This window comes from Micropterus salmoides, unplaced genomic scaffold (genome assembly GCF_014851395.1).
Source record: "Micropterus salmoides isolate LMB-PRFRI ecotype aquatic unplaced genomic scaffold, ASM1485139v1 Ms_hic_scaffold_11, whole genome shotgun sequence".
Lineage (NCBI taxonomy): Eukaryota > Metazoa > Chordata > Actinopteri > Centrarchiformes > Centrarchidae > Micropterus > Micropterus salmoides.
In genome coordinates, this window is record NW_024040152.1 from 20,263,552 (window position 1) to 20,275,833 (window position 12,282).

The window sequence follows — 12,282 nt, forward strand, 5'->3', positions numbered from 1 at the left end:
GAGGAGGCAGTAGTGTCAGGCTCTCAGGTTCATGAGACTCCTGGGCTTCATATTTTCTCTCCATTCTCATCCTATTAGAGATTCTGACCCTCCCCCTCCATCCCCACGTTCTGCTAGCCTCTCTGCCACCCTACCTCCCTCCCCCAACCGTCTCCCTCTCTCACTCACACACACACAGTGTTCCTCTCTTTCATAGACACACACACACACACACACACACACACACACACACACACATACACACATACAAACACACAGGCACACACTCACTCCACTCTTATTCACTCTCTCTTTCCATCTATCACACGTTCACACACATACACGTAGCACACAGACTAGAGTATGTGTGTGTGTGTGGGGGGGGGGGTTACTGAGCTGGTAGATACGTGAGGCTAGAAATACGTGAGAGGAAAAAGAGGGAGATGGAAGGATGACGACCAGAGAGTGTAAAAGAGGGAGAGAGAAAGGAAGAGAAGAGATTTTGAGGTACAATGAAAGCAAAGAGAGACAACTAGAGACCATGAATGCAACACAGAGGGTAAATGAGTATGTGTGTGTGTGAGTGTCGTCTGTAAGTGCTGGATAGCATGTGCACCGGGAGGTTTGGTGTATAACTGGGCATATGAACGCATAAAGTACGCAAGCCTTTTCTCTCTCTCCTTTATTTTTCTCTTTTTGCAGCTCTGTGTGTTTGCGACGGCAGCCCTGCTGAGACAAAAGGTGAGGAGCTGTATGGATGTTAGTCAGGTAGGTAGGTAGAGAGCAGAAAAATGGAATCAATACCATTGTCTGTAACCTACCTGCCGCTGGGCTCTCTGTCTGGCCCCAGCATAGACCATCAGAGAGAGAGAGAGAGAGAGAGAGAGAGAGAGAGAGAGAGAGAGAGAGAGAGAGAGAGAGAGAGAGAGAGAGAGCTGAGAGGAGACACAGACTCACTCAGACTGGGAAAGAAAAGAAAAGAAGACGCTGGCTGCAAGGTGATTGTCTTTTTTTTGTTGATACATTTTCACTCGTAAGGTTAATGTAGATTAAGTATGTTTGCTGTTTATGCAGAGCTGACGTGCATATTTATCTGAAACTTTTTCACCGCAAATTTCACACCCTTTCCTTTGACAGTTATAAAACCAGCCGTGTTGTTCTGCTTGTGCATGCATGTGTGTACTCTTCTGGCTGTATATATTTGTCGTATAAGTGTGACAATCTGTCTGTGTTTGCACACGCTGAAAAGCCTTTCAATTAATGTTGTCGACAGGTCATATCTACGTGTCGTGTTAGATTTGCACCTTGTGTTAATTCACACTTTCCTTTATCACCTTATTTGCAAGTACGTCTGAGATTTACCTCATTATAATCATCTTTTTTACAACAGGCAGGTAGATTAGTAAAATTAACAGCTGGTGAGGAATTTCAATGTTATGACTGGCAGTGTTGTACAATATGCATTTCCACCTGCTGCAATAATCATGAATGTATTCAACACAGACATTTCGATTTCTGTTGTGCTATGTGTTGGTATAATTAATTCACAGCTTCATTGTATTGATAGTGACATGAAAGAAAAAAAAAAGCCACCTCTTCCGCAGACAAATCCATAATTTATTTCTTGATGAAGTTATAACAAATGTCTGCTATTCTACTCTGGTCTCCAGCTGCCATGTCTGTCACATGCGACACTAACTGAGACAACCTAAAAATTTCACTTTTGGAGTCCAAAATCTTGAGGCCTGTAGCTCATGACCTGTAGATAAAACGTAATGTAGTCCAGCTGCAGTCCAGTTTGATGGAGGACGTGACGCATCATTAACGTTCACACTGAGGTGTTTTACTTGATGAGACATGCTTCCCTAACAGATGAGTCAGATAAAATATGCAAATGTCCCTTCTCTATATCGACGTATTTGGTCTTCCCCAGTCAGTATGTGTCATTCTGTCTGTCTGCCAGTGGGGGGCATTGGCTTCTGATATTTTTACGCAATTAATTTTTCTTTCGTTCATTTCATAAATGTAAAGAAACATATATATGTTTGGATTTATTTCTGGTTGGGGAAATAAATACAGTTTGATATTGTTGCAGTCTAATGTGTTATTATTTTACTTTATTAACAGGTGGGACTCCTTGTCCTCCTCTACTCCTTTCCCCTCTGTAAAATCATCAAAAACTAGTTTAATCTTAATTGGTAAGTCAGAAGACAGATCATGTCTTGCTCTTAATATTGGACTGAGAAATCATATTATAACAGAGTAATAATAAGTACTACATTTAGACTGTATATCACTGTAAATTTATCTAGACTGGACCTTCATTTACCTTTTCTTACGGAAAGAACTAAAGATAAATATCCTTTTCTATTACAGACATTATGTTTTAGGCAAAGATTTGGCTATTTATGTGTCTTACATAGTGTAAAAGGTTGGAGTTGGAGCAATAATTAAAAGCTCCAGATTAACATCTATGTCTTTGACATGTAACTTTTGTTCTAGATTATGATTGTGCCACTAATGTTTCTTACATACATCTGAAGTTTGTTTTTAAAGTCCTTTCAACTCACTGAGCTCTGAAAAGCTATTAGACATTGTCATTTGTCAGTGCTTGTTCAATAAATCATGTTCAAAATGGCCATGACATTTAACAACAGTTTGAAATTAAATGTTTCTCCTAAATTAATTGCATCTCCACCCCAATGTGCTCAACTACTGCATTGCTGCGATTTTTTGAACATTGCTGGAAAATATATTACTTGGCTTCTCTTTGCTGCACTGTAAGGAAAACGGTTAGTGTGGCTGAAACTTAGACAAATACATGATTGTTTCTTAATTATGTTGTAATTGAACTGATCAGTTTTGCTTCTGTTCTGCAGCAAACCAGGAGACCAGTCGGTGCCGCAGAATCCAAATGTCAGATGAGGTCATGTCTTTTTCTCGGTGCAGCGACTATGCGGTTCTTTCTTTTAATACGTTCTGACTCAGGGTTGTGTTTTTTGTGTATTCAGTTGCTCAGTTTTAAAACCCTCCAAGTGTATTATAATTTCACAGTATGCCCCTCTGTCCCTGAGACCCTTAACCTGTGAGGTCAAAGCAGGTCACAGGTGAGGTCCTCGGGAACAGGGCTGCATTCAGTTTCAACTTCCTAGAAACAAAGGCATTTTATGAAAAAAATATTACATGAAGAACATTTTTCTCCCCAGAAGGTTGTCTGTTTAACATTTGAAGTTTCCTTCGGTATTCTCACTGTTCTTTCAAACCACTTTAAACAAAAGAAAACCCTCAAATGATACAATGTCACATTTTCTTCTGCCTCTAATGTATCTTAGTCTCCAGCTGCAAGACTTGTCAGGTTGGACAAGAAGAAAAGGAAGCACAGACACTATCAGGGGGCCAACCCTATTGACTGGCTTTGTGTTATAGCCCTTAGTGTGGGCCAATAGGAAGACAGCCGAGGGTTGTGACCCCGTCATTTATGTCACCTTCAAAAATCACTGGAATTATTGGTACATCATGTGCATGTTTCTGTACTTTGTATTGTAATGGTAGCTCTGTTTTTACCTATGTATGCTAATAAAATATGGTAAAAACAGTTTATGTGTGTGAATTTATAAAAAAAAATATGTCTTTCTGTCTGCTACTGAAAAAATACTCCACAGGTGTGAATTTTGCAATCTCTCAGTTTTCCTTTGTCCACTTACACACTATTTGCTAGACAGAGCCAATTGCCCCAATTTTATACATGAAGTACCAGCTCTTGAATACAAAGTGTAATTGGCAACATCTTGTGAAGATTATTCCCTTTTCCTTTTCTCAAGCAAATAAGAGTGTGTTATCTTCCACATAAATGAAAAGTGTCATTCTAGAGAGATTTTATACTTTTATAATGATCTGGGCGTGCATGTAGAGATTTCATCGAAGTGCCTGATAGCAACAAACGCTCTGTACGCTCAGACACAATTAAATGCATTCTCACACGCACACACACACACACACACACACATATATTTGGGATTTTCCATGTCCAGCTGCCTGACTAGCTATCTGACTTTGGCAGTCCTGGAGCAGACTCTTGCCTAATATTGATTGGCTTGTCTGTGTGGAGACAGATGAATGCATTAGTACCCAGCTCACCCTGCCACTGAAAACATATTAAGTTCACGTATTAGGCACCCTGTCTGGTTACCATGGAGATGCACTGGGAATGAGGGACCGGGGGGGGGGTGAGGAGGATGGGAGACGAGTGGGGGATACAGGATGTGATGAGGCAGTCGACTTGATTTGTAGTCCTGCTCCCTCTTCCTCTTTCTCCTCCACTAATGTGTTCTCTCTCTTTCCTCTTGCACCTACCTTTCTCTTCTTTGTTTCTCCTCACTACATTTTCTTTTTTTCTCCAACATTGTTTCACCGCTACTTTTTGAATTTTCTAAACTCCACCAGCAAGAATATGCACTTTTTTTTTCTCGTCGCTCACTGATCTATTGATTTTGTTGACCCTTTTGTTCCCTTTTTTTGGCTTTTCATTCTCCACCTCGCCATCTCCACACCACCAGTTCGACTTTAACTCTTTGTATTTTTCTCTTGGGTTTCCTTGTCAACATGCTGTCCACTTCATCCCTCTATGTACATAAGAATTTAAGTCCCTCTTCATCTGCCCCTCTCCCTCCCACCGCCGCCGCTGCCGCCTCCCTCTTTGGCTCGCTCCATCTCTGTGCTCTGCAGTAAAACTGGTGCATTGAGGCAGCAGGAAATGGGGACTAGAGACAATAGAATGGAGGGAAGTATAGAGGGGAGTCTGTGGTGCTCTCCTCTCCAACTCAAGCATGTTGAGGAAACATGAGCAGGGTACTTTTAAAATCTTGCTATTCAATTTCATGTGGGATAGGCACATAAAATCCACATTTAAGGCTTTGATTTTTCAAGCTTCTGGAATATGAAACCTTGGACTTTTCAGGTTTGTAGTCCTGGATTTGAATAAAAACATTTCATACAGCAACCTTTGTTTGAGTTTGATGCCCGTGCTGAAAAATGTGCACATCTGCATTGTGGCTCGTGTGTGTTAGCTTGCTCTTCAACACCTCTCTAAGTTGCTATCAGTGCTTTGTTGATGTGCAAGACAGTCTTAGCCTGTGCTGGGGTCACATTTTGACCATGTACAATGTTAGAAATGTTGACGCCTGCTTCAGGAAGCTGGACCGCATATTCAACAACAACGAGGGAGTGATTGAGGCGGGCAGAGTGGGTGCGGAAAATTATCTTTTTACTATTTTTTGTATAGTGTTTTATCTAGTTTTTCTTGAAGGCAAATGCAAAAAAAAAACGTTTAAATAGTAAATCAGCTCTAAACAACAATTAGGGATAACTTGTAGGTGTATACAGGGAAGAGGTTGGTTTATACTTTGTGGTATGTGCCCTTCTTCCAGGTGAAGGCTATGAGAAACAGCTAAAAGAAATTCTGGATAAAGAGATCCTGCCCATGGTGAAAGAGTTTAACCAAAAGCTGAATAAAGGTAGCTACACCTGCTCTCACACACACATGACCGCACAAGTAAATACGTCTTTGGAGTGTCAGAATTGTTAAATAAGGTCAGTAACAGAGGGGAGTTAGAAATGAGAAATTTCAAATGATGCCCTAAAGCACACATTTCACCAGGACGTGTTGAGCCAAATATTTCTGTCTTCCTCCTCCCCCTTCTCCTCCTCTCCACCCATCAGACACAGTGTATGAGGAAAGGTTGCAAACAGCAGCAGACAATTTCATCGCAGCTGCCTCCAAACTGCCTAGAGGTGAGACATGGTCTCTTTCCCTTTCCCTTCATCTTATCATCCATAGTAAGGCCCATTAGGTCATTACAGCTCCCTCTGATCTCTGCACTCTCTCTTTAATAAGCTAGTTGCATTATTACAGCCTTTCAAATACTTAGGAGAATAAAGGAAGCTGTCGGGCTGAACTGACTCATACTTCTGGATATTGACAATAACATTTAGATTTTCTGATCTATGTTAACTATCTTTCTTTGTTTTCACAGTCTCTGGATGTATTCCCCCATGTGGTTAGTGTTTTTATTCTTTTTTTGTCTCTTCAATATCATATTTTCTGTTATTAGAAACAAAATATCTTAAGTATTGGTTTCATGCACCCATCAGGTTTTCAGAGTGCAGGTGCAGTTTACAACTGTATTACCTGCCAGTATGACTCCTGTGAATTCCCCCTCGACTGTCCAGGTGAGTATTAATAATCTGTCCAACATATTGGATTACTGATACTGTTACATCACATTTTTTTAAATAGGAAAAAAAGTCTACTAATCCAGACTTGACACATCCTTACATAACTATATTTTCACCTTCATAAGCATCCACTCTTGATCCTTGAAATGCTCTTAGCAGAAAGTCAGCATTTGAAAAAAAGACAGAGGCAAGGTTTTATTTCCACACATTATATCTTTTGCACAGAGCCCCCAAGGTACTCTTTAAGTCCTTGGCTTCTTTATGCAAGGTGACAGTTGACTCCCACACACGATGGTATTCATATCAACCCTATACAGCACAGCCACTGTTTAGCATATCATCACTTTTACTCCAACCCTCAGAGACTGGGCTTAAGTATTATCATTAAGGAGGGCTCAGACTGCAAGAGCTGCCCTCCTGTGAATATTGTGTGTGTGTGTGTGTGTGTGTGTGTGTGTGTGTGTGTGTGTGTGCATGCGGGTTGCTATGTTTATTTCAGTTCAGGAAATTAAAGTAATGGAGAACAGCAGGACCCGAGTGTGGTGCGAGGTGCCGTTTCATTTACCAAACAATATCGAGGTGGTCTGGAGGTTTGCAGAAGAGGTATGCTTGGTGAACTGATCAGGGTCACTGCAATACCTTTAAAGGAATATTTCAACATTTTGGGAAACACGCATTTTGGCTGTCTTGCAGAGAAAAGAGTTAGATGAGAAGCTTAACACCACTCTCATGTCTGTCTGTTAAACATGAAGCTGGAGCCAGGATACAGTTAGCTTAGCATAAAGTCTGGAAGCAGGACGAAACAGCTAGCCTAAGTGTATCCTAAGATAAAACAACACAAATGGCCTACCAGTAACAGGGTTTGTATGTGATTCCATTTGCCATATACGTCTTAGTGTAGGTTTGTTATTTATCAGTAGGTGCCAACAGTTCATGAGATACACCCAATGTAGTTGAGCACAGCATTCCGCACAAATGTAGTAAATTTATATCAAAATGTCCTCTGTATGAACATGCTGGTGTGACTTTTGAGTTGCAACTACAAAGCATGACAAGTGGATGCAATGCATTTTACAGTGCTAAATTGGTCATATATTGTAATGTGGCGCACTCAGTAAGCAAGTTAGCTAGCCGTTGTGCTAAAATAACTTATTGACATTTTACGTAGTGCTAACTGTATGACTGAGCAGTGCATAAATTTGGTTCCTATACCCAGACAAGAAATTGTAGCCAGGCAGGCTTCCCATCCATCATTCTAACATCATCAAGCAACATACTTGCCAACCTTGAGACATCAGAAAAGGGAGTATTTCAAAGCCAATGGGGAGGTCGGGTGGTCCACCCCCAGAAAAATTTGACTGTCGGAGACTTCCATTCTGGTGACTTTAAATTTCCCCCCTGGCGTTAACTTCTGTGAATGTCTGCCATTAACTAATATTCATAATTTTTCATTCATTCATTCAGGAGCTCTCTTCACATCACATGCATGTCAAGAAACAACTGTTGGTTAACTGGTTAACTGGTGTAACTGTATTGTTGTCCGGGGGCGGAAACTTTTGGAGTCAGAGGGCTTATACACGGTGTACAGTGCCAGAAATAGATTGTAATAATGAAAAGCAGAAAAAAAGGTGTGAAAATCTGACGTAAATCAGGAGAAATATGGGAGTATTGTGACTCCAGGAGGAAACCGGGACAGGAAAAACAGTAGTCTCTCGGAAAAATTGGGAGGTTTGGCAGGGTTGTGAGCAAGTTACCCCAGCACCTCTGTAGCTCAATACTTAATACATTACATAGATAATTTGTTAATTTTGTACAACAAACAAGCAGTTAAACAAATGAGCATTAACATGTTAATTGTTGATCTTTAGAGGTGCGGGTAGGTGGACTTTGTTACCTTTGGATTCCTGCCTACAGTATTTGTAAGATTTTTTTCCTGGACAGGTGAAAACCCAGCAGGTGGATCAGTTTGAAGAAGCGACCGCAGGGTTGGACAGACTCTATTCCATCCCTTCAACCAACTTGCAGCATCAGGGCACCTACCAATGTGAGATCTACTCAGGCCAACGCTCCATTGTTAGACTATACTACTATCTCACAGGTAACAGGATACACCACCTTTAGCAGAAAGAAGTTCAAATTGTGATTAATATTTATCAGTTGGAATCAATATGCAATATGTTTTCTATGGGCACAGATTTGACCTTATTAGATGTAATTGTTACAGGCCTCAAGCAAGAGTTACCTGTGAACAGATATTGTGTCCTGTTTTGTACAGGAAAAGCAAAGACAGGAGATGTCACTTGTGATCGTTCAGCAGGCTGTTCTTTGTCTTTATTAAACAGAATTTAACTCTTTTTTCCCTCCTTCACTTAAACCACGTTGACCATATTCCTTTTAACAAATTACACTTTTAGGTTCCCACTACAGCATGCAAGTAAATACATTAAACCACTGGAATAACATATTTTACAAATTATATATCAGTTCAACAGAAATAATTCACCTCTCCAAGCCTCAGCTGGTACTCACACTTACTGCTGTTTACTAGATCCAAAATCATATACATCCAGTAGCTTTGATACTGTTAAGCCTACTTGTTTCACATTTCCGCAACATTCTCACATACAACATATAAAAACAATACAGAGGCCTACATATTACAAGATACACGTTTTTTCTAACCTTATCAACATGTTACACTGTTCAGTATTATCACGGTAACAGGATTTGAATGCAAGACTTGACACATCCTCAGCTCAACAAGCTTTAAATAATCGTAGCTCAACCTTTAGCTTTAGCAAATACAAAGAAAAGTGCAATGTCCATGAGCAATGACCATAAACAAAACAAACGTCGGAAGGCCGCCATGTTGGGTCTACACGGGTGCTAGCTACACTTTTAATTCAAAGTCTCTTTACTGAATAAACCACTGTTTTACACATCAAATGTTGTCATCACAACATAACAAAGGCTTTAAAAGTCCATAGAAATGTATTTCAGCAAAATATCACACATTACTAACCTGTTTTGTACAGGAAAAGCAAAGACAGAAGATGTCACTTGTGATCGTTCAGCAGGCTTACACCCTATAAAAATACTACTCAAACCCCGTACAAAATACATTCACATTATGCCCCTTTTTTACAGGCTATTACACAAAATATCTTAACAATTGTGACAACACATTTGTAGGTGTCACATAATGCCACGTGAGATAATGGAAACAATAGATAAATATTTACTTAGAGTACTGAGAATAAATTCTTTAAAAGTAATTACATGAAACTGAGAAGGTGGTCCAAACAGTCAAGAAGCAGGCAAAAATCCCCCAAGAAGTCAAAAGAAAACAGGCAAATTCCAAAACATGCAAGTAAGGAACACAGAAACATGATATGAAGCACACAAAAGCATTAAGAGGGCAAGTGGCCCGGTAATTGGAGAACAGGGGCAGTGCGAAAGAACCCAGGTGGACGGCTGGGCAGATGAGTGAAGCAGGTCTGGAGGGTGACCAGGAGGCATCCCAGCAGGAACGGGACAGGTGTCGGCCAGAACACCATCAGGGAACCAGGAGCAGGTGTCGGCCGGACAGCTGACTGGAAACCAAACATGACTGTGTTAGTTCTGTGGCGCTGGGTAGATGAGACATGCGGACCACTCCTTTTCTTGGGGAATCCACCCACTGAAAATGGCCAGGCGATTCCCAAAAGGTGGCACCTGGACATTGAGGTGGCTCTTTGACTGTTCCATCAGAGGCTCATGGGGTTCAAGTAATGTAGGACCAGGACAGGCAGGTAGCAGGGCTAGCAGACTGAGGTGAAGGCTGGGGGTAGGAGTGGGTGGAGCAGTCCAGGTAATGGCAGGGCAGATGAGAGAAGTGAGAACAGGTGTGTAGATGGGTGGATGGAAAGGGCCCAGGGAACCAGGAAAGTGGCTGACAAAGAGGGACAGAGAGACAGATGGTGACGTTTATATACATGTTTGGATATGCATATTCATTCATATTTGCATGTGTGCATACATATGTATGTACATGTACGTATCTTTCCTGCATTTCCTGATTAACTATTAATGTAAATTCTTATAGGACACACTTTATTTTCTTCTGCTTCTTGTTATTTTCTGTTAGTTTTAGTTTTTTCATTATGGTTAAAGTTTACATTATTATACCCACAACTATTATACCAAATTGTACTTACTATATTATTATACAATTATTATTGTTATATTATTATACCTTGCGGGTTATAACATTTTTTAACGACATTTTAATCATTTGTTGTTGTTGTTTGTAACTTTCTCAAATGTAGTTCTGCTATTTTACTCCAGTGTATCTATTTTGCACGCTCCCTGTTCCTTTACCCTCATCTTTTACTTTATGTCCTTAATGTGAGTTCCACTTCTCCCCTGTGTTCTTTCCCTCCATCTCTCTTTAAGTGACCCCCCAGGTTGTGGCAGGCCACACAGAGCTGCAGGAGATATTTGACCTGTCTCTGCTCCCAGGAGGGCAGTTACTCCCTGCGCCTGGTGGTCCTCCCAGCTCCCTCCTCCCCTCGCCACTGCTTCTCACTGCCTGTTTAACTGCTTTACTCCTGCTGCTATTCCTCTCCCTGGGGTAAAACAAAGCTATAAATTGCACCACATGAAAATAAACAGCAAAGAAATTTATAAATGCACGTATTTTCTGTGAATAAAACGTGCTCCTTGCTAAGATATCTAGCCTATAGTACCCAGTATTAGTTGGCATCATGACTCCCACATTTTCTATTTGTTCCTCTATTGCAGGGCTCTGTATTGGTCATCAATATCACATCAAACAAGTCATGCAGAACCAGCAGATGGAGATGAAGAGAGTGGACAAATGTAGTGCAATAAATGCATTTCATCAATCCTCTGGGTCTTTGTGTGATTCCTTCCACCACTAGAGGGCAGGATGCACATCTTTATCAGTGGTGCCCTGTCTACTCTGTATGTCACAACCACATATATTCTCGTTTGTGTCTCACAGTGATAGTGAAGTAACTAACTAGCTTTACTCACGCACTGTACAATTTCCTACTTTAAACTTCTACTCCTCTATTTCAGAGGGAAATATTTTGCTTTTACTCCACTACGTTAATATAGTTGATTTGACACATAAACTGAGCTTAAAATGTGATGTACAGTTGTAAGTTAAACTGCAAACAGTATGTAATAGGTCAGTGGTTCTCAAACGTTTTCACAATCCTAAACTGACACCATACACCAATTTGATGAGATTTTATCCCAGGGTCACCCATCTGATAGTATTTTTGCTCTTACAGAAAGTGTATAAAGCCCATTACCAAAATAGTCACACATTCTGTCATTGTGTTACTTATGGATGGAATTATAGTGAAAATAACTTTTAGCTAGAGGAGGCACTGGAACCCTCTCAAGAACCCCTGGGGGTCCCCGGACCTCACTTTGAGAACCACTGTAATAAGTGGTTAAAATTAGCTCCACACCAACAACAATTAACAAGCTGTCAAGCCATAAACAAAAATACAATTATATAATAATCAAATAAATCTAACATCTTAAAAAGAACTATTCTACATAATAAATACTTGCATTATTTTGGAGATGACACAAGTAGTATTTTGAATGCAGGACCTTTACTTATAATAGATTATTTTTCCATTGTGTAAATTTGTTGCCACTAGTTAATTAAAGTATCTACATGTTTCTTCCAACAACTGTGTCAAAATAAAAAAATCTAAAAAATAAGATTCAGTTTAAAAATGTCAATGTTCCAGCCATCCATTATCCATCATCTTCCCATCAATTTACCCAGCGTCGCGGGGGCGCTGAATGAAGCCAATCCCAGCTGATATTGAACGAGAGGCAGGGTACAACCTGAACAAGTTGCAACTTCATCACAGGGCTGACAAATAAACAAACAAGCATTCACACACACATTCACACCCAAGGGCAATTTAGTGTCACTAATTAACCTACGCATGTCCTTGGAATGTGGGAGAGAGCCATAGCCAATGTTGTCAAATTACTATTACAATTAAAATTCCCCTTTAAAATTTAAATTTAATTAAG

The 12,282-nt window shown here is 40.3% G+C and overlaps 1 protein-coding gene across 3 annotated transcripts in view; it reads left to right on the forward strand.

The window, feature by feature from the left end:
- LOC119898326 (sperm acrosome membrane-associated protein 6) overlaps positions 1 to 11,100 on the forward strand; it is a 28,288-nt gene extending 17,188 nt beyond the window's left edge. Inside the window, exons 3-11 of one of the 3 annotated variants that reach the window (XM_038712533.1) lie at positions 682 to 5,224; positions 5,406 to 5,492; positions 5,698 to 5,769; positions 6,012 to 6,035; positions 6,130 to 6,207; positions 6,713 to 6,816; positions 8,155 to 8,311; positions 10,648 to 10,825; positions 10,996 to 11,100. In XM_038712533.1, coding sequence (XP_038568461.1) covers positions 5,011 to 5,224; positions 5,406 to 5,492; positions 5,698 to 5,769; positions 6,012 to 6,035; positions 6,130 to 6,207; positions 6,713 to 6,816; positions 8,155 to 8,311; positions 10,648 to 10,825; positions 10,996 to 11,077 — 996 coding nt within the window. In that variant the 5' untranslated portion in view covers positions 682 to 5,010 and the 3' untranslated portion in view covers positions 11,078 to 11,100. Of the gene's footprint in view, positions 1 to 681; positions 5,225 to 5,405; positions 5,493 to 5,697; positions 5,770 to 6,011; positions 6,036 to 6,129; positions 6,208 to 6,712; positions 6,817 to 8,154; positions 8,312 to 10,647; positions 10,826 to 10,995 lie in introns of those variants that run through there. The other 2 variants (XM_038712534.1, XM_038712535.1) reach the window with 2 other exon arrangements.
- The last annotated feature ends 1,182 nt before the right edge of the window (positions 11,101 to 12,282 follow it).